Raw genomic sequence first — 22292 nt, 5'->3', positions numbered from 1 at the left:
GAAGATCACAGACACAACTGTGTATTGTTTTCCTCCATTTTTGCATTGATTTTTGTTTCAGTGACGGATATTGTGTTGTTGTCTGTGGGTTTTTTTTGTTGGTATTATTACTTGCACAGATCGATATTGGCTTAAACACTTCAAATTTGATGACTCCAGGTTAATGACGGTGTATTGGGTCTTGTGGAATGTTCCGTCTATTTTTTTTAATGCATGGTATGTTTGCATGCTTTCTTAATACAAAAAGAGGACGATCAGTGTTGCTGTTTTTATTTAAGTCTTAGCAGATTATGTGAAACTCTTACTACAGACTAAAAGGTTATTTTCATTTTTCCATTTCCTGTTATGAGCATTGCATTGCACTCATTTCTGAGAACTTTAGTTTCAATGCTCAGGATGTGAATATTATTGGATGATCTTGTACGAATTAGTCTTATGTGCCATAAGGATTATTCAGAGTCCTGTCAACTTGAATTATACCATTCTCGCTCCATTCATTTCTACCATTGAGATACGGAGGTAGTCTGTCTTAGAATATACTCTCAGTGCTTCCAAAACGCTGGCAAAATTAGGTTTTAACAGAGAGGGAGTCGTAAGTTTACAGACGTCGTGAACATAAAATCCGAGAATACAGGGTCGTGAAGTGTGTGTGTGTGTGTGTGTGTGTGTGTGTGTGTGTGTGTGTGTGTGTGTGTGTGTGTGTAAGATAGAGGTTTTAAATCGAGGGGGAGGGTTTCTCAAAGAGGGGGATTCAACTGCATATGGCTACACCTAAACCCAAAGCAATATCTAGATTTAGCCCCGTGTGAGGTTCATGTGCACATTTACCGAATCCCGAAATGTTCACTCTTCTTCCACGGGGATAATTCTTGAGTATGCCAACCTAACTTCATTTGTCCAATTTTTGGGTCACAGCGGGGTCATGCTCGGTTCATAAAAAAAATAAACTTGAGGATTTCTCTGATGTTTTTGAAGCGAGAGCTTCCAAATTTCACACACTTGTAGATTTTGATGCTCTTCATACAATGACATAAATGTGGCTTGTCTTCGCATTTCAGTGGCTGAGATGGAAGCGTACTCCAGAATGAAGCAGAACCACAGACCGTCTCGCCGAGAGCCACGTGTGTCTGGGACGCCCAAGCCAGTGACCGTGGTGCGCAAGCCCGACATGCTCAAACATATCAGGCTGGGCTGGCAGACAATGCAACAGAGGAAGAGGGGCGAGATGCCGGCTATGGCTGCCTACCACGACCTGTTTGAAAACATTCTTCTGTATGACGTAAGTTTTAATAATCAAGAAAGGTTACATGAACGTTTAATTCAGGACAAAATTTATGAATAAAATAAACGTTTACTTTACAGTTTAATAAAACAACACTTTCCCAAGAACCTCGACTTAACGACCGTTAAAGTGGACAAACAATTTAGAGACTTGACAGAATTTGTTTTAGAAATTTCGCTGTGACGACACAGACACATATTCAAAACTAGAATTGCGTACGAAAAACGCCAGTCTTGCCAGACAAGATATATTTGCTAAACTTAACGATTTAGAGCCTTGAGAATAAACCAATGATCTCAATCGGTCGGAATTAGATACCCTTACCCTATCTTAGAATGTCCCCAAGATGGTTGTAGCAATGGCAAGTATTTAAGTTTGCCGTTGAGAAAAAAAAGGAGTGTCTGTCATCAGATGAGTTATGTGTGCGATGTGGGTGTGGAAGGGGATTAATTAGGAGGAGGGAAATAATTTGTGTTTTGTTTGTTAATACCCCATTGTTTAAAGGCACAGTAAGCCTCCCGTAAACCATCACAGATACGGTCAGGCTTTTACACACAGTACAAACACCCTTCCATTTGAACGCTCACCAAACGGGAACATCCTAGGTGCCCTCCGTAAAGAGCGAGCAATTTTCAAAGAATTTATTTTTTGCGTGGTTTATCTTACCCCTGAGCCATCGTGAACCCGTGTGATCAAGTTTCCCTTTTTCACAATGTAGTCGTCAGTTAGTAATTTGAATGCGACTCGCTGTGAGCTTATCTGCAATAGCACGTTATTATGTACCTCTGACTATGCACGAAACAAACGGCTGAGGTTCACAAGAACTCTAGCGATGGCTTTTGACTGTTCAGAGGAACTGGCGATAGGTATAAACCGTCGTCTGCTACAATTCGTTGATGACACAACCATTTGTCGAGGGTAGCGTAGGCACCCGGTCTGCTCCCCGCCTAAAAAAGGCCAGTGCCGTTCCGTCTTCGAGGGACTGCGTGGGTTTCATTTCGGAGTTTTCCTTCTCCTGACAAGTTTCCTTCCATGGATGATGAGCCTCCTCTACCCTCGTTTTGAATTCAGAGTGGTCTTCTCTTAGGATAGCTGCCTGCCAGGGTTGACGAGCCTATCCTGCCCGGCTATTTGACCCATAGCTGGAGGTTGGTTCGTGGGCACCTGGGCGTTTCCACACACCGGTGGGCCCGCATGCCGCACGTCTAGAGGCCAACCTCATCCGATTCCTTGTAGTCTAGCCTGGGGCCTTGCGGTACCCAGTTTACGCCTCAGTGTCGCCGCGATGGAGGCACTACATAGGGCTTGTTGTGGAGAGGTTATTGTACTGGCAGGAGAGACTGACGCATTCTGCTCTCTTTTCGCATTGTCCTAAAAAGGACAGACGGTGCTAGCCAGCGGTGTGGGCTGAAAGCGAGAAGTGACAAGCACAAGACACTTCGCCAACACACTAGACACGTCACACAACCGTTTGCGTGGTCCTGCTTCCGGGCTTTTCTTTTTTCAAACTTTCAAAACTTCGAATTGTACTGATCTTGTCTTGATGAAAAAAGAATTCTTTTATGATTTAAGAATGTTTGTGGCTGTCAATTTATTATCTAGATTTTAAAAGTTAGGTCAAGCGCCAAAACGCACTACGGTCCGATTGTCTCTGACACAATCCGCAAAATTAATTCTTTGAAAATTGCTCGCTCTTTACGTAGGGCACCTAGGATGTTCCCGTTTGGCGAGCGTTCAAATGGAAGGGTGTTTTTACTGTGTGTAAAAGCCTGACAGTATCTGTGATGGTTTACGGGAGGCTTACTGTGCCTTTAATTGAAGGAAAATTCGGGTCACTTCCTCCAAGTGGAATACTAGCGGCAACAATAATGTTGCACTAACCAGGTACACACACACACACACACACACACACACACACACACACACACACACATATCATCATTATCGTCACATCATCATCATCATCGTCGTTCCAATCAATAGTCATTTTTATCAACACAAGACTTTTAACATAAGCCTTTATCCAACATTTCAATCTTCAGTTTTCACATTTACGACCAAGCATGACACATATATGAGCCTGTGCCAAAACATGGTTAGCAAGAAGATACCTACCTTTCAAGAATAATTTCTCTTTATGAAAGCAGCAAGTTACTAATAGCACCACTCCTTCTTAAAGTAAACCCTTCAGAGAGATAGTACAGATAATTTCATCAGTTTTTATCAATTGGAAAGTCTTAAAAAGGTTATTAGAATGCCCCAAAATGACAAAATCCGACACTTTCAAAGTAGGACATTTAACACATAGCTGCTTCATTGTTTTGTAAGAGCATGTATGCTCATTGGAAATAAAATTTCTTGATTGTATTTCTATGAGTGTATAATGAGGATTTGCTCAAATGAGTTTGCACCCAAAACATGTTTGAATATTTATGAAAAATTTGTGGCGTGTCAACTGTAACGGTTCATGTCCTAAATTTCTCAAATTTAAGACTGCAATTTTCTTATTTAATTATATATTTGATAGCTTTCAGTACATTAACATCAAGAAAAGAGCCTTTACATTGAAGCCTCATGACAAAAGAAAAACTGAGATGTCATTTCTACACTCTTATTTTTGAAATTTCAAATATTATATAATTACTGTGTCTTTTTGTTACGATTGACCATTTCCTTATAAAATTCACTATTTGTTTCCTCTCTTTTGAATTACAGTTTAAAATGATAGCTTTTATTCACACCTGCCTGAACAAAACTTAGTTGAAGGGCATATGTAGTTATTTTAGGCTACAAAAGAAAATATTTGTACTGTGTCCTCTTTACAGAACTGTTACGATTGACATACTGTGTCTTCAGCAGGCCGTTACGATTGACACACAAAAGTCTATAAATCACCCAAAGCAGCATGTGTCTTGCTTCCCCTTTTGCACAGTTCCTGTGGTTGGTATTCTTAATGATAATCGAGAAATATTTCAATGTGGTGTCTTGATATCTTGTCACAGCAGTTATTCATTGTTCGGGACATTTTTAATGTCTTCCGGGACATGTTACAGTTGACACACAAAATTTAAAAACTCCTCCTGTGTATGTTTCTCCTGGCTCATTTTGTATTCAAACAATAAGTATGAGTTACTTATTACTAATTTTGTCCAAAATTACATCTTTTTTTGAGTCACTTGAGAAAAAGTGACTCTATGTAATCGGTCAGTGTTAGTCTGTCCGGCCGTCTGGCCGGCCGTCCGTCCGTAGACACCACCTTAACGTTGGACTTTTCTCGGAAACTATCAAAGCGATCGGGCTCATATTTTGTTTAGTCGTGACCTCCAATGACCTCTACACTTTAACGATGGTTTCGTTGACCTTTGACCTTTTTCAAGGTCACAGGTCAGCGTCAAAGGAAAAATTAGACATTTTATATCTTTGACAAAGTTCATCGGATGTGATTGAAACTTTGTAGGATTATTCTTTACATCAAAGTATTTACATCTGTAGCCTTTTACGAACGTTATCAGAAAAACAAGGGAGATAACTAGCCTTTTCTGTTCGGCAACACACAACTTAACGTTGGGCTTTTCTCGGAAACTATAAAAGTGACCGGGCTCAAATTTTATGTGAACGTGACTCATTGTGTTGTGAATAGCAATTTCTTCCTGTCCATCTGATGCCTCATATAATATTCAGAACTGCGAAAGTGACTCGATCGAGCGTTTGCTCTTCTTGTTTTAAAAATAAGTGAACAATATGCTTTGAAACAAAATTTCATGTCTCGTTACGAGTGACACACAAATATGAGTATCCTTGTAATCAGAATAGCTAGAAATCCAACTAAGTTTGGATACCAAAACATTTACAATGCCATAAATACAACATAGCTTCTTAAACTTTTGTGCGTTTGTGAGAAGAAAATGTTGACTTGTTATGTGTCAATCGTAACGGAAGACACAGTGGTTACGTCATTTTTTTAGTCCAGCAGTCTCAGCTATGTGAGTAATAGCAATATATCCTTAGCTTACAATGCATGTATGTATAAAAATGTGATTTTGAGCCATTTAACACTTTTTATGAACAAAATATTAAGCATAGTACTGTGTCCTGTGTTACAGTTGACACACATAAATATCAAGCTTTGTCCTGGCATTATCAAAAGGGTATGCTACCAGTTATCTTTTAACTGTCAAAAACAGAATCCTAAAACAGTCAAAATGACTATATTAAATTTGCAAAGCTCTGTTTGCATTCTGAATTTTGCATGTGAATGTACCATTTCAAGGATCACCTTTTGGCACAGGCTCATATTCCCAAAACACAAGGCAAAATCTCAGCATTACATTATACACACAATCATCCATAATTCTCATTACAAACAATTCATCATTGTTGCAAGTGCAAGTGGTTTGTTTGTTTGTTTGTTTGCTTAACGCCCAGCCGACCACGAAGGGCCATATCAGGGCGGTGCTGCTTTGACATTTAACGTGCGCCACACACAAGACAGAAGTCGCAGCACAGGCTCCATGTCTCACCCAGTCACATTATTCTAACACCGGACCAACCAGTCCTAGCACTAACCCCATAATGCCAGACGCCAGGCGGAGCAGCCACTAGATTGCCAATTTTAAAGTCTTAGGTATGACCCGGCCAGGGTTCGAACCCACGACCTCCCGATCACGGGGCGGACGCCTTACCACTAGGCCAACCGTGCCGGTCAGTGCAAGTGGTTCTTTGGGCAAGATAAAGCATAGTGAAGAACAGTGCACAAACCTTTTCAGCTCCCCCTCCCCCAATACTAAATTGCAAGTAAAATCAAAAACAAAAAAAAATGTTTTGCCTGGACAATGTCCTTGGTGTCAATCAGCTACTCTCTCTCTCTCTCTCTCTCTCTCTCTCTCTCTCTCTCTCTCTCTCTCTCTCTCTCTCTCTCTCTCTCTCTGTTTATCATTGTGTAACTGTGTGTCCCAAGGACAGATTGTAAGAAAAGGCGTAACTAGTCCTAAATCTTAATCCTTGTTAAATAAAGTTCAATTCAACTCTCTCTCTCTCTCTCTCTCTCTCTCTCTCTCTCTCTCTCTCTCTCTCTCTCTCTCTCTCTCACACACACACACACACACACACACACACACACACACACACACACACACACACACGCGCACGTCCAGGCAAAAATGCATGTTAACAGTTCAGCCATAATAGCACATTCCTTGTGTTGAAAAATCTGTCCACTGTCAAGCTATGGGAAAAAAAGTCCGTTTGTTGTGATCACAGTCTTTGAATGTCAGGATTCCTCTAACAGCTGAAGGAATGTTGGATCAAATCTTTTAACAAACTTCTGGGGAAAGACTTTGTGCTCACAGTCTTTTAACTTTAGGATTCCCTTCATAGCTGGCGAGATGCTTGACCCAATCTCATCACAAGCTATGGAGGGCATTCTTTCCGATCATAGAATTTGCTGGATGCTGGATCCACTATCTTCACAGACTACTGGAGAAAGTCTTTGTGATCAAAGTCTTTCAACATCAAGATCCCCTTCACAGCTAGCGGGATGCTGTCCGGGATCCAATCTCTTCATAAGCTACTGGGAAAAGTCTTGTGATCACAGTCTTTCAACGTCAGGATTCCCTTCACAGCTGGAGGGATACTGCACACACTCCTTCACAGACTACTGGGGAAAGTCTTTGTGATCACAGTCTTTCAACATGAGGATTCCCTTCACAGCTGGCGGGACGCTTGACCCCAGTCTCTCCACTGCCCACATAACATTACGACCACTGGCCATCAGAGTCCTCCGCGCACAGCGCCGTGCAAGGTCAAACAAGGTCACATGTGTGCGCTGCTGGTTCCCGCTGTTTCTCCGGCCCTGCTGAGGCAGTAAGTTCAAGGATGTGGGAGGGTTCATGAAGAGGTCACTGTAGGGGCAGTCCGAACATATGTGCATCTTGTGCAGCAAAGGGAGGAAGCGTTTTACGTCTGCCGTGTAAAGAACACGCTGGAACACGTCTGGCTCGCCCAGGTGGAGGGGGTAGCCGTGTGCCGCAAGCATCAAATGCAAAACCTGCTCTGCCCTCTCACACATCACCCCGCCTTCGAAACGACGGATGAGTTCGCTGACGGCAGTCACCACAGGCGGCCCAGACTTTGGATTGTGGGTACTGGCACCAAAGATCAGCAGCTGCCTCACCACATCAGGGTTGCAAGCGGTGATTGCGTAGGAGAGAGGGGTGCGGGCTCGGTCGTTAAGGAGGTTGAGGTCGGCTCCTTTCTCGGCAAGGTCACAGAGAAGGTCAACATGACCGTGCCGGGCGGCCAGATGCGCCAAGGAAAGGCCGTCGATGTCTTGAGCGTTGAGGTTGACGTGGAGGTTGAGGAGCATGTGCAGGACGTGCCGGCTGTTGTACACCATGGCCTTGAGGAGGGGGGTCCTCTGCCACACGTCCGTGACCTCAAGATCCACCCGCTCTTCAGCCGCTAAAGCCACTCGAAGGCCGGCCGTGTTGTTGTGCATGCAAGCCACGTGCAGGGGGGTCTCATTGGAACCATCACCACGCATGATCTCACAACCAGCATCAATCAAGAAGCGAACACAGTCTTCTCCCCCTTGCTCCATCGCTGCGTGAAGTAAAGTATACCCAGTCTCAGGGTCTATGATTTCCCCAAGGGGAAACAGACTTGCGGAACACCTAGACAGTTCTGCCAGCTCTTGCAAAGCTTCTGTATCCCCTCTCCTAGCTGCATGAAAGGCTCGGCGTCGAAAATCGATCTGTTCAGGATGTTGACGTCTGCGTTCGCTGTTAGCGATGAGATTGACCCTGTTGATGATGAAGTTGATGATGTTGCCCATCGTTGTCTGATGGTGATGTCGTCACTGTTGATGTGGCGGCTGGTTCTGTGAAGTTCCTGAACTCTGGAAAATATACAGGCAACTACTGTAATTTCTTGGGTTGGTCAGTTTAGTCTGAAAGGCTGAGGTACCTATATACCAGCATCTTTACACTGTTTAGAGGTACTGACAAGTTCATGTTAATTCAATAACTATATATCGTCGTTGCAGGGTTTCATTTACTAGTGCGCCTTGCGCCATTGGCGCATTAAATCTGAAAATGTCCCATCATTATACCCTTCAGTGCGTCAAAGGGTGCATTGAGATTACATACCACTGCGCCACCAAATGTACACTTTACATCAGATTACACACACACACACATTCACACACACACACACACACACACACATTCACACACACACACACACACACACAGATAACACGATCGATATAGCGGCTAATTCTCAGATGGCACCCTATTGCACCATTTCGCATCTTTGGTCAAAAACGCGTACAGGCCTCTTTTTGCCTTCGACAATCCGATGTCCCATCGGATTTTGGTTGAGGGGGACAAATGTCCCATTGCTTTTTTCTCCCAGGCAGAAGTTTGGCGTAAATTGATTCTTGGAAATGTTTAGGTTTTTGTGAGAAATATTCTCTAAAATACGATGGACAATTTAACATTCTTTTATTGTTTTATCATACCTAAGGAATCTAAAGACCAGACAATAACTTGATTATTATTTGCTTCAGTAGACAATGTTTGGAGAGAAAAAAAAACTGTCAGCTTCGTATGGGTTGTGACACAGGGAATTCTCTTGCTTTTATTGACCTAAACATTCCCATGTTACATTATATGACAGTCACTAGCGAGGGGTGTGTCTGCCACACATGGACAAGGAGCACCTGCACAAATCTTGCCTCACTAAAAGCAAAAGTATTCACTTTTTCGCAACCCATACAAACTTAACAGAGTTATTTACAGAGTTTGTCTATTCTTCTAAGCTAAATGTTGCACTGTTTTCTGGGTACATTGCAGGTGCCAGGCACAAGAAAAATGCAGAGCAAATACATTGGACACACACAGAAATGTATTTAAATGGTGCCTTACAGTCTAAAGACCATACAATAATTTTAATAATGATTTGCGTCGATTCATACAAATTTTGCTCTATTCCTTTGGCGCATTGCAGGTGGCAGGCACCAGCAAAATGCAGAACGACTACTCTGGATACACACAAAAATGTATTTAAATGGTGCATTGCAGTCTAAAGACCATACCATAATTTTAATTATGATTTGCATCAATGCATTAAAAAAATTGCTCTTGTTTCTTTGGCGCATTGCAGGTGCCAGGCACCAGCAAAATGCAGAACGACTACTCCGGACTCATGGAAAGAACAGACAGCATTGATACCCTATGTTCCAACATGACCTTGCCGGATACCATGAATTTGAACCAAAGCAACCCGCGGTAGCCCACCCTCCCTGCCAAGGAGGCGCCGGGCCCGCTTCTTCCATCTCACATCCCTGGACAAGAAGTTTAAGACTGAAAAAGCTGTCTAACCAGTCCCCCTCCCCCCTTTTCCTTATGCATGTGTTGTGTTTTGCTGCCCTCTACCGCATACAGTTATCTGTACACAAACACACCCAAGCTTGCTATAATCCTTCTATGATAAGAGGTTAAATGACATTCTAACCAGCCCAGGCCCGACCACTGCTCCGGACGAGTGCGTGACACACACAGACACACAGAAAGAAAATGTCCCTAATTCCAGGACAAGGGATATAATATTCTTACAATGGCTCTCTTACCAACAACCCCCAGGTTGTACTCTAAGTTAAAAATGACACTCCAACCACAGCCAACACACACACACACACACACGCTTTTCTAGAATATTGAGTTCGGGCAATTAATCATATAAGTATCCAACCATCCACTTTCGCGTTGCATCATCTCCAGACACCCACATGGCTGCTGTCTCGATCCTTCCCATGTCTCCATGTCTCCGTGCGTTTATATCTGCTAATAAAGCTTGGGAACATTTTGAGAAGCATTTAACCACTTCCAGTTCTACTTTAATATCAGTTGCCATAGCACTTATGTTTGCTAAACTATTAAGAGTGTCTCTTGAGGGTGCAACAAATTGCTGGTGCTTTGTGAATGTACCCATATAGCGCTTTTATGTTCATTTTATGTGTTGCTTTGTATCAACACAAATCCATTTACAAATAACTATGACTTTCTACATGACATAGTGTTTGATCCATGATGACAATAATAGTTTAAAACTACTTTTGTAAAAATGTACAGTTTTGTATAGGCTAGTTTATCTGTGCATATTTGCAAGCTCTTTTTTGGGGGGGTTCAATTTGCTTTTACAGCCACACATAAATCTTACGTGTTTTTACCTAATGTTTTAAAATATATTCAAATGTGTAAATAAGACATAGAAACATAATTTTGTTTTGTTCGGTGTGTGTGTGTGTGTGTGTATTCTTGACTTGACTGCATGCGCACGTGTGTATATGTGTGTTTGTGCATGTGTGTGTAATGTCTTTATGGGTGTGTATGTGTGCTTCACTGTCAGCATACAGCTATAGAATAAAATATTAAAAACATTATTCCTGACCAAAACCTGCACAGAACTTTCTGTTTGTTTGTGTATTTAGGAGGGGGGGAGGGGGGGGAGGCGAGCAGACCTTACAAGTTTGTGTTAGCAACTGAGCATTAATTCACTTATCCTTGAAGATAGTCTATATAGGTATCAATATCCATTATCGGTACAGGGCGTGAGACCAACTCTGAACACATCTTTTAGTGTGAACAACATCAAAATTACCACAATTAATCTGTTCCCAGCCAGTAAATATTTGCATACAAAGCAATACCTGTATCTACCTGAATAGACAACTTAAATGTGCCCTAGATGTATAAATGCAACATATGCACACATTGTTTGTTTGTTGTTGTTCTTCTTTGCTGTTTATTGAACAATTTATTTGTTGCTTGTTAAAACAAGAAACCAAGGATTTCAGCTGGCATATCCTACAGGCAGCAAACAGGTTAAAAAAAAGTAAAGCCAAAGCCACAATCAGACCAAGGAACCCCTGTTTTGCACTTGAGGTATTCTCAAACGAACTTGGTGTATTTTCAGAAAAATGAGAGTACTCTAGCTACACCGCATTTGAACATCCATGATGAAACATGCTTCACACGCGTCCGTCGCACCATAAATTAAGTTTACCAATACATTTAAAACAAATGCTTCTTTCAATGTTTACTGGCAAACACTGTAATCGTGTGTACAAATACTGGATCATCTTTGGGATGCGTTTGTGAAGAAAAGTAGTCTAGGAATTGTTCTCGTCATATTTTTTCCCACTGCATGACTGACCGTACTAATCGTATTCTAGACAATCATGTGTACAATTTAAAATTGGATGAAATTGTAAGGGTTCCTAGGTCTGCACAATCCTGATGCCCTACAACTTTCACTTTGAATAATTTAATAAATAAAATAATTGGTCTCCTTCGATCATCACACATGTCATATGGTTCTACCAAACACACACATGTGCAGACACATATACTTTCACACATATCAGGGATGGCAAAATCGTCCGCCCGGTCGCCAGGGGCGAGTAAAAAATCCGCCGGGCTATTAGAAACCGCCTGGTAACTCGCCCGGTTGGCCAATGAAAATTCTGGTCAAATGCGACCATTTTGGTTGTAATATCGATCGAGTTGTAAAAAGCCATATAAACACCGCAGATCAACTGTGACCAGTATGTACCGGGCCAGCAAAATTTCTGCCGGGCTAGTGACTTTCTTGAAGTTACTCGCCTGGCTGGCAAATCAAATTTTTGAGATTTGTCCATTCCTGCATATTGACCAACAGCTAAATACGCACACACAAACAAGAGTTTTCCCACATCAGTGTCGTTACACAACCACGAGGCAGATCAAGTTTATAATTATGTCCCTTCATTTTGCTCTCTGCAGTATGGCAGGTATACCCGCACTATATATATAATTTACCGTCTAACATTGTCGCATCATGAACAATATTTTCACAAATTCTCTTAAAACAAGTGGTCGATTTGAAACTTTAATTTTAAAAGAAAACATGCCAGAAATGAACGCTGAACACTAACACAACAAGAAATTCCTCCGAGGTAGGAAAAACACCCCCGTTGGTCAAAGGGAAATAACCATTCTCACTGCCACCAACTGAGAAGGTTATTTCCCTTTGACCATTAATATGTCCCGCTATAAGTCCTTGTAGAATCTTAATCCACCAATAACTCCCTAACCGTGTGTTTGACTGGTCCCAATTTTTGTAAGGACCGTCTCAGGAATGTATAGAACCTGTTCACCAAGTTTGGTGACGATCGGTCCGTTCATTCTTGAGATCTATATGCGAACACAAACACACACCCAAACAAACAAACAAACACATCGAGCGAAACCTATACACACCCCTATACCGGGGGTGTAATAAAACAAATAAAGAAAATGAAAAACAAATTCATTACAAACAATGTCATTGAGCAGGCACATTTGATATGAACTGCAACTTCTGTTGATCTCAAAATAACACGACCCACCGTTCCATTTCCAGTCTCTCCGCTGTGACACGCACTCGCAACCGATTTCGTAAAACAACATTTTAGCAATACAACAAACAAACGCATTTTACTAACTGAAGCCTGCATTACTACCAACAGAAATTCTTTTCATTACAGTCTCACCTCTTGTCGATTTGACGAACGAACGCGAAAATCGTCAAGGCTCTGGCTTTTTTGACACTTTGCTGTCACCGGATGTTTTCCTTCCTGGCTTCGTTTGACCTTCACCTCACGTCGTATGACCCCGGTTGGGTCAAGAGGGGATCCCCGAGAGCTCAGCCAGAGACTGTAGAATATACTCTACAGTCTCTGGCTCAGCTAGTAAAAGTGTGCATAGGCCACAGGCACGTGATTCTGATTTTATGTTCAAAGTTGGGGGCCTGCGGTTTTTCTAATACCTCTCTGTATCATTATAGTACACAACGTATAGACGATATCAAAAGTACAGAAAAAAATTAGAAAGAGAACTGTCAGTATTGCTTGAACTTTGGCATTAAAAATTCAAAGCTCACAATCCAGCGGCATTAGTGATTTATTTTTGATACGAGTCACTTTTATCAAAGCAAAGGATAGTTTTTGTGAAATTAGTTGGCAGATTGCGCTCCAAAATTAAGCTTGATTTGGCCATTTGTGTATTTGATTGAGGAAATTTTGTGCCATAGTTGTCCTCCTCTTTGCAGAAAATGCAGTACATGGAATCAATAAAGAATACACCCTTTCGGAGTCTCAGGCCGCGCATTGCATGCTGGGATTGCAAATTGTACCAAAGACGAGGTCTTCAGAAGAGGTACAATGCCGATTGCGTTCAAGTTTTCCCTCGTAAGCTCTTATCTCTTTGATATTTCTGTGGTTTTTGTCCCACGATAGTTTCATGATTTAAGCGGAATGGATCTCGAGTGTGTTTGGCACAACGGAGCGCCCCCTGCCGCCAAAAATGTGACTAGCCGCGCATGCGCACTCGAAACTCCGAAGGGGTGTATTCTTCCTTCCTTTGTCAAAATGGCTGTGCCGAAGTTTTCCTTCTAAACTCCATGTAAATTAAATGCATCTGTACAGCTCATTTCTTAACTTGAACGGTAAAATTACTGTATGCTTACAAGAGCAAGTTCTTCAAAATCAGAGGCTTAGATTATATACTTATATTACTTTAGATATTTTTTTGTTATCATGGGTTTTATAAATTTTCTTCTCTTCTTCTTTTATAATTATTAATTAATGACCTATATGTGCTGATGACCAATTTAATTTCCTTTGTTGGATCAATAAAATGTTATGAGTTATGAGTTATGAGTTAGATTGCTGTAGAAAAAACGTCCCTGAATAAACAATGCTAAAGTTCAACATTCTCTCCTGTGATGAATCTGTGAGACATAATTAATATTAAGACTTTGTCGTGGCGGGACTGTAATTTATTCCACACTCAATTACTTGATGTCTAACTCCGCCTAATAACGTTGTTAGACAATCAAAATAATATTGTGTAATCAAAAACATTGAACAGCAGGCAATAAACTAGAACAAAGACAAATTATTGTCTGGTTGGTTGAAATGCACAAGTTCTTCTTCACTACAAAAACTCTATTTCACTTTATTATTGATTCGTGTGCCTGTAGCAGGATAGCAAGCTTTCCCGTGAAGATTTTACATCAAACCGATAGGTCAGCAGCATTGATATTACTTCCGGTGCATCTGTGACGCGTGGTCGTCTGAACGTTTTGCTGCACGAAGCTTCCCGGTATTTCAGTGCTCATGCAGGAATGAAGCTGAACTGGTGAGTTTAGAATTAATAACGACACCGTGAACATGATTCCACCTGAACGTAGTCGATGTAGAAAGTGTCTTTCTGTCTCGTCACTGCGCGTTTGTTTATCTAAGGCTGTTTTGGGGGGTGGGGGGAGGGGTTTTGATGATGATGCATGTATTGTAAATAACCGCTCCTTATAACAACTCAAACACACACACACACACACACACACATGCATGAAAGCTCAAGGCACCAATAAGGTGATACTGCCCGAAGATTGTTAACAGGAAAATTTTAAGGTTTTGTTTTGCACCATTTTAAGTCCTTGTCTACATTTTTATACCGAAATCGCCATTTGACCATTCAATAGCAGAGTCTATTATCTACAAATATCAACAATACACCCCCTTTCGATCAGGAAAGACGAAGCCAGTGTAGCCGTTTGAAAATTCATTGTAGTATTCCAGCGTAGTACTCATAGTAGGATATCCTTATTTGGAAAATGCCAAGCGCAAAACTCCTCTCAAATCCCGTGCATTTCGTGCGTTTAAAAAAAGCGTGGACAGCGCTCCAGTGTCAAACTGTTGCTGCACTTGTTTTTGGCGTGGCAGTATTTTTAGGCAAAGCAAAATATTGGAAGCGTGAGTCACACTACCCAAAAATAAAATCTGTTTTTACATACATATTTTTTTTTCTATAACTTTTTTCCCCATGGTTCATTCATCATCTGACATAACTTTTTAGCGAAATCTAACCATAAGATTATTGAAAAAAAGCAAAAATGTACACGACCACCTTTAAGTCTTACAAGTTACATTCTACTTCTAGAGTTGAAAAATTGACTGTAAATAACTTTTATTGTATGGAACAGCAACTTTATCAGGATTGAAATCTGTTCAAACTGTCATTTTTATTTTGGAGTATCTTTTCTGAATTTAAATGTTATTAATTATGACAATTTGTTAAACCTTGACAAGTCATGCAATTTGAGACTTAAAAGAATGAAAAATGGCTTGGCTGTCAGTCTTGGGATTTAGGAAATGTTTATTATTTCCAGGATGTTTCCTCGCTTAATTAATGCCTTAATTGACTACTAAATATGTGGCTCTTATACAGTCACAGTAGTTCTTGCTATATGTAAATTACTGCTTTGCCTTCATGTAACATGAGTTTGTTTTATTCTTCAGGTGAATTCAACAGTGGGAGGAAACTGCATCGCTTCAAATGATCGAAATCCAATAGTTGTTAATGCCTGGAATCTGAAAACAGATGCACTGTTTTGGGCGAATTGCGATAAATTTAACTTTTTGAAGATGGCTCAAGCTACAGTGAGTCTGCAAGACACTAGGGACCTTGAAACAGATGGAGAGGTGCAGGTGAATGAAAGTTCCAGGCCTACTGAAGGAGTTCAGCTGTTGCACAAGCACGATGAGACACCTGCACTAACGCCCCAAGGAAAATCCACAGGTACAGTGGAACCTCCATTTTAAGACGTCAACAAATCTGAGAAAATGAGGTCTTAAAAATAAGGAGGGAGTCTTAAAATAGCGGTACATTTACAGAGATTATTAACAAAAAGTCTGAGAAACAGGGTCTTGAAAGGGAGGCAGTCTTAAATTCGGTGATCTTAAAAGGGGGCTTCCACTGTAAGAACCAAATAATGCAACTTAAAAGAAACGCGATGTAGTCTTCGGACACTAGTAAGGCCACACACAAGAAATGTTTGTTTCCGATGACATTGACAAGGCCGAAAAGTTGGGGTCGTGATGGCATTTTGATTGAAGTTTTTTATATTATTTATGTACACTGGCACATTTGGCTTTTTATTGGCCAGAAATGGTGTGTTACTCGACTTGTAAAGTCTATAAAAATCGGGGAATCGGAAACATTGATTTTTGTCTTTTTCTTGGTCTAATGTAGAAATGATGTCCTCAGCACCAGAGTCAAATCTGGTCACCACCTTGACCAAGCAAGGGGCAGTGGAAGGCGCCAAACAGCTTCAAAGCCAAGCTGTGTTCAAACCAAAGCAAGAAGACGTGGATGAAATGGTGTCCCAGCCTCTATCACTGGAACTGAAGAAAGAGGTGGACATCGACCCCGTTATTCTAGCTTCATGGACCTCTTCCTTGGAATCAGGTAAATGAGAAATGTTTCTATGTGAAATGTTAAAATGTTTAATACTTTCACGCACAGTCACCATTGTCCTACTTTTATTTGAATGTTGAATGTACTTTGTAAAGCATCCAAGATGGGTGTTTGGTGGTGGATAGTCGTATTGAGAAGCATATTAAAAACACTGACAAAAAGGTGTGTTTGCTATAACATTTTCATCCAAATAATATCCACCCAGAGTGAATGTGAAAACTGATCTCAAGTCTTTTGAATATCTTTTGCAAACACGGAACACATACGTGTACTATCAAGCTACCCCCCGCGGGTTAGGGGGAGTCACATATTGGTTGGGACGAGAAAGAATTTACCCGATGCTAACCAGCATGTCGTAAGAGGCGACTAACAGGTTCTGTTTCTCCTTTTACCCTTGTTAAGTGTTTCTTGTATAGAATATAGTCAATGTTTGTAAAGATTTTAGTCAAGCAGTATGTAAGAAATGTTACGTCCTTTGTACTGGAAACTTGCATTCTCCCAGTAAGGTCATATATTGTACTACATTGCAAGCCCCTGGAGCAATTTTTGACTCACATGCGAAGCAAAAGTGAGTCTATGTACTCACCCGAGTCGTCCGTCCGTCCGTCCGGACATCCGTCCGTCCGGAAAACTTTAACGTTGGATATTTCTTGGACACTATTCAGTCTATCAGTACCAAATTTGGCAAGATGGTGTATGATGACAAGGCCCCAAAAAACATACATAGCATCTTGACCTTGCTTCAGGGTCAAGGTCGCAGGGGCCATAAATGTTGCCTAAAAAACAGCTATTTTTCACATTTTTCCCATTTTCTCTGAAGTTTTTGAGATTGAATACCTCACCTATATATGATATATAGGGCAAAGTAAGCCCCATCTTTTGATACCAGTTTGGTTTACCTTGCTTCAAGGTCAAGGTCACAGGAGCTCTTCAAAGTTGGATTGTATACATATTTTGAAGTGACCTTGACCCTGAACTATGGAAGATAACTGTTTCAAACTTAAAAATTATGTGGGGCACATGTTATGCTTTCATCATGAGACACATTTGGTCACATATGATCAAGGTCAAGGTCACTTTGACCCTTATGAAATGTGACCAAAATAAGGTAGTGAACCACTAAAAGTGACCATATCTCATGGTAGAAAGAGCCAATAAGCACCATTGTACTTCCTATGTCTTGAATTAACAGCTTTGTGTTGCATGACCTTGGATGACCTTGACCTTGGGTCAAGGTCACATGTATTTTGGTAGGAAAAATGTGTAAAGCATGTGAGTCGTATGGGCTTTGCCCTTCTTGTTTGATTAGTGCTTTTGTGAACAAGAAACAATTAACAAGTGGCTCTATCCCATCTCCCCCCTTTCCCCTATCCCATCTCCCCCCTTCCCCCGTCGCGATATAACCTTGAATGGTTGAAAACGACGTTAAACACCAAATAAAGAAAGAAAGAATTATCAAGCTGATAATTAACATGCACAAATAAATGTTTAGCGACATGAAACGGGAGGATAAGTATCCCTCTGCATAAATAAAGTGTCATTCATATATTCCTTTTCTTTTGAGATGGTACCTTATTTGTTAAAGTTTTCATTCTGTTGAAAGACAACCGTTCTCTTCTGTACACAGGGTTTAGCCTGGGAGAAAAAGGCAATGGGACATTTGTCCCCCTCAACTAAATTTCGATGGGACATAGTCGAAGGCAAGAAGCGCCAAGAGTTATATAAATACGCGTTTTGACCAAAGATGCAAAATGGTGCAATATGGTGCCATCTGAGAATTAACCACTATATCATGTTATCTGTGTGTGTGTGTGTGATCCGATGTAAAGTGTTCATTTGGTGGCGCAGTCTGGTACGTAATCATAATGTGCCTTTTGACGCACTGAAGGGAATTGTGATTGGACATTTTCTGATTTAATGCGCCAATGGCGCAGGGGGCACTAGTAAATGAAATCCTGAGTACAACAGGGCTCCCAGCAGACAATCCACCTACAGGGTCCTGAGACCCCCGACTTTACTGTATGTCAGTGGACCTTTAGACTTTTTTTTATTACCTTTTTCTTTATTGTGGAAACCCCCTTTTAAGACCCCCAAATTTAAGACTCCCTCCCTTTTCAGACCTTGCTTTCTCAGACTTTCTGTTCAGTACCTCTGTAAATTGACCCCCATTTTAAGACTCCCTCCTTTTTGAGACCTGATTTTCTCAGATTTCTGGAGGTCTTAAAAGGGGGGTTCTACGGTACATATAAACAGGACATGCCTTAATTATATTGCCTCCTTCCTCTTTCAGATTCAAACCATGGCAGATTCTCAACGCAAGTGTTTAAGGAAGAGTACAGTCCAAAAGTAGAACCGAAGGACAGCATGTGCTGTGATGTTTCGAAGGAGATGAATGAAGTTGAAGTTCTTGAAACGGAAAATGTAGGACTGGGATTCAAGCCCGTAAGCTTAACGCTCACACAAGGAGAAGGGGACTTAGAAATGTGCGATGTGTCGGAAGCTGATGGTAGGAGGGACGTGATCCCACTCAGCATGCAAGCAGAAACAGAGCCGAAAGTAAATGTAGTCGGTAACGTTGTGCATCAGAATGAGCATATGCATGCGGGTCACAGCCATTGGCCACATGCTGAAAAACTACAGGGCTTCTCTTTAAGGGTATGGTCATTTTCTTGCACCATCTGTTCGGTCAGGCTTTCGTCAGTTACAGACTGGGAGTCGCACACCGCAGCGCACTCTTCAGAAGTCGACATCAGCAGTCATTTTCATTTGGACGTGTGGTCTTTCTCATGCCTTATCTGCAGCATCAAGCTTTCTTCTGTTGCGCAGTTGGAATCTCATTTGCAAGGACATGCAAGAACCAAAGGGCTTCATTCATTTAGCGGAAAAGCTCAAAAGCAGAAGAAAAGGCCTTATGCATGTGATAAATGTGAAAAAACGTTCCTTGCAAGCTCACATCTAAGAGCTCATATCCTAGTGAAGCACACAAACTCCAGGCCATTTAAATGTAAGAAATGTCCCAAGCGCTTTGCTATGGTTTTCATGCTGAATGGTCACATGAGTGCCCACTCCACAGCGAGGCCTTATAAGTGTGAAAAGTGTGATAAAGCTTTCAAATCAAAGGATGCGCTTATGGGTCACCAGAAAACTGCACATTCAAAGGAAAGGCCGTACCCATGCCACCAGTGTGAGGCCAGATTTAAGACCAAGTGGGATGCTGCCGGACATGTGCGAGTTGTGCATTCAAATAACAGGCCATTTGTTTGCCAGAGGTGTGGTAAAACCTTCAAGTGGAAAGGTAGTTTACAAGTCCATGAGTTGACACACACAGGGGAAAAGCCTTTTTTGTGCCAGTACTGTAATGCCAGTTTTGCTGGTCTGGCCAATTTAAGAGTGCATGTGCGTCAACATACTGGAGAGAAACCATACCCTTGCAAATTTTGTGGAATACGGTTTGCACACATTTCTCACATGAAGAGACATTTGAGTACACATACTGATGATAAGCCGTTCAGTTGCCTTGATTGTGAAGCCAAGTTTAAGCTCAAAACGAGTCTGCAAAGTCATGCTCTGCTCCACACAGGAGAAAAACCGTATGTCTGCTCTGAGTGTACTTCTGCCTATACAACAAGTGCCCGACTCAAAACACACATGCGCTCTCACACAGGTGATGTCAGACCGTTTTCTTGTGATACGTGTGGGGCTTCCTTCCGTGAAAAGAACACACTGCAATCCCACCTATTGGTCCACTCAGATGAGAGACTGTTTGCATGCGTCATGTGTCCTGCCAAATTCAAAAGTGTATATACTCTCAAACGACACATGCTTGTCCATACAGGCGAGAAGAAGTACGTCTGTGATCAGTGTGATGAAAGATTCGCATTGAAATTCTGCCTGAGAACGCACATTCTACGTAATCACGCCAAGGAGAAACCATATGCATGTGAAGTGTGTGATGCCAGGTTTCCATTACCAGGGGACTTGGAGTCACATGTTAGGAGACATTCAGCAGAGAAACGTTACTCCTGCAAAGATTGCGGCAAGGCTTTCAAACACAGCACTTCTCTGACAGAGCACATTCGACGACACACTGGTGAAAAAGGACCTTTTGCCTGTGAACTTTGTTCTGCAACATACACACGTGTGAACAACCTGAAGAGGCATCTACTTGCAGAGCATGGTAGGGGACAAAGTTTCAAATGTGAAACATGTGACAAGATTTCGCTCACCTCATGGTCTTTTAAAAAACACATTGCAAAGTGTCAAGGCGCGTGCTGATTCGGTTGCAGCATTTGTACTTTTTAACAGTCCCCTTTGTATGATGAAAAAGACTGTAGCTGTACAGTGGGCTTTTTCAGGGGCGGACAAAGATCACCAGTTTGGTTTGCGAAAATGTTTTGACAGGGACACCCCCCGCGGGTTAGGGGGAAGAACTTACCCGATGCTCCCCAGCATGTCGTAAGAGGCGACTAACGGATTCTGTTTCTCTTTTTACCCTTGTTAAGTGTTTCTTGTATAGAATATAGTCAATTTTTGTAAAGATTTTAGTCGAGCAGTATGTAAGAAATGTTAAGTCCTTTGTACTGGAAACTTGCATTCTCCGAGTAAGGTAATACATTGTACTACGTTGCAAGCCCCTGGAGCAAATTTTGGATTAGTGCTTTTGTGAACAATAATAATAATAATAATAAAGTGTATTTATATTGCGCCTATCCCTTACAAAAAACAGAAATATTTGGCTCTAAGCGCATTACAACATGGACCGAGAACACCAGTTTAGGACAGGGGCGGACAAAGAACATAAATTACCAAAAGGTGATCCTGATAGTTAAGTGAACGGCCTTAACTGGCATATATTTTTAATGAAAGGTCACTGGAATTAATGCTTTTATTTCGGTTCAAAATTTGTTGCAATAGTGTATTTGCCAAGTTTAGTTCAAGTTGCTGATCGTTCCACTTTTTGTCGGATTCATTATGAAGTTTGAGTGATTATGTTTTTTGTGTTGTCGGTTTGGCTTTTATTTCTTCAGTGTAGATATTGTGAATAAATTCCTCAAACTGTTAATAGTGTAGGCCTTGAATAGAAGACGGTACAAAGGACGAATCAGCTGTGTGGGTGTTTACGTTTGTCTGTTCTGGGAATGCTGGATTGACAAAAACAAAGGATACAGTCAACTTTATACAAGTTTTAGTGAAGAAAAACACACAAGACATTGGGGTTGTAATCAAATACAAAATTAAAAAATAACTTCAAAACATTCTTTTGGAGATGTACAGTTTCAAGTTTTAACTAAATGTTTTAACATAGATGGGGAATCGAGATGAGGGTCGTGGTGTGTGTGTGTGTGTGTGTGTGTGTGTGTGTGTGTGTACAGCGATTCAGAGAAAACTACCGGACCGATCTTCATGAAACTTTACATGAGAGTTCCTGAGTATAATATCCCCAGACGTTTTTTTATAAATGTTTTTGATGACGTCATATCTGGCTTTTCGTGAAAGTTGAGGCGGCACTGTCACGCTCTCATTTTTAAACCAAATTGGTTGAAATTTTGGTCAAGTCGTAATCTTCGACGCTTGGAGGCTTAAAAATTAATTAATGAGTTTGCTAATTAAAGTTGTCATTAAAATCGCATTTTCAGAAACAGATTAAAAAATTATTGCATTGTATTCTTCAT

At 41.2% G+C, this 22292-nt stretch overlaps 4 protein-coding genes across 4 annotated transcripts in view; 2 read left to right on the top strand and 2 right to left on the bottom strand.

Annotated features, from left to right (window-relative positions):
* The window catches only part of LOC138945345 (uncharacterized), a 164066-nt gene extending 153505 nt beyond the window's left edge, over positions 1–10561 (top strand). Inside the window, exons 28-29 of the mRNA XM_070316772.1 lie at positions 1059–1279; positions 9446–10561. Of these exons, the coding sequence (XP_070172873.1) occupies positions 1059–1279; positions 9446–9574 (350 nt within the window). The 3' untranslated portion in view covers positions 9575–10561. The remainder of the gene's footprint in view (positions 1–1058; positions 1280–9445) is intronic.
* The window catches only part of LOC138945347 (uncharacterized), a 546160-nt gene that overhangs the window by 187440 nt on the left and 336428 nt on the right, over positions 1–22292 (bottom strand). The window lies entirely within an intron of this gene.
* On the bottom strand, positions 3253–12991 carry LOC138945346 (ankyrin repeat domain-containing protein 29-like). The gene is made up of 2 exons (XM_070316773.1): positions 12855–12991; positions 3253–8177 (listed from the first exon to the last, which is right to left on the bottom strand). The coding sequence occupies exon 2, from the start codon at positions 8112–8114 to the stop codon at positions 6936–6938; it is 1179 nt and encodes a 392-aa protein (XP_070172874.1). The 5' UTR covers positions 8115–8177; positions 12855–12991; the 3' UTR covers positions 3253–6935.
* On the top strand, positions 14282–21682 carry LOC138945344 (zinc finger protein 708-like). The gene is made up of 4 exons (XM_070316771.1): positions 14282–14502; positions 15663–15942; positions 16396–16611; positions 18911–21682. Exons 2-4 carry the CDS (start codon positions 15789–15791, stop codon positions 20893–20895), a joined length of 2355 nt encoding a protein of 784 aa, XP_070172872.1. The 5' UTR covers positions 14282–14502; positions 15663–15788; the 3' UTR covers positions 20896–21682.

Source organism: Littorina saxatilis, linkage group LG13 (assembly GCF_037325665.1).
Source record: "Littorina saxatilis isolate snail1 linkage group LG13, US_GU_Lsax_2.0, whole genome shotgun sequence".
Lineage (NCBI taxonomy): Eukaryota > Metazoa > Mollusca > Gastropoda > Littorinimorpha > Littorinidae > Littorina > Littorina saxatilis.
Note: the sequence above shows the minus strand (reverse complement) of the source record. Positions and strands in the feature narration are given on the sequence as shown.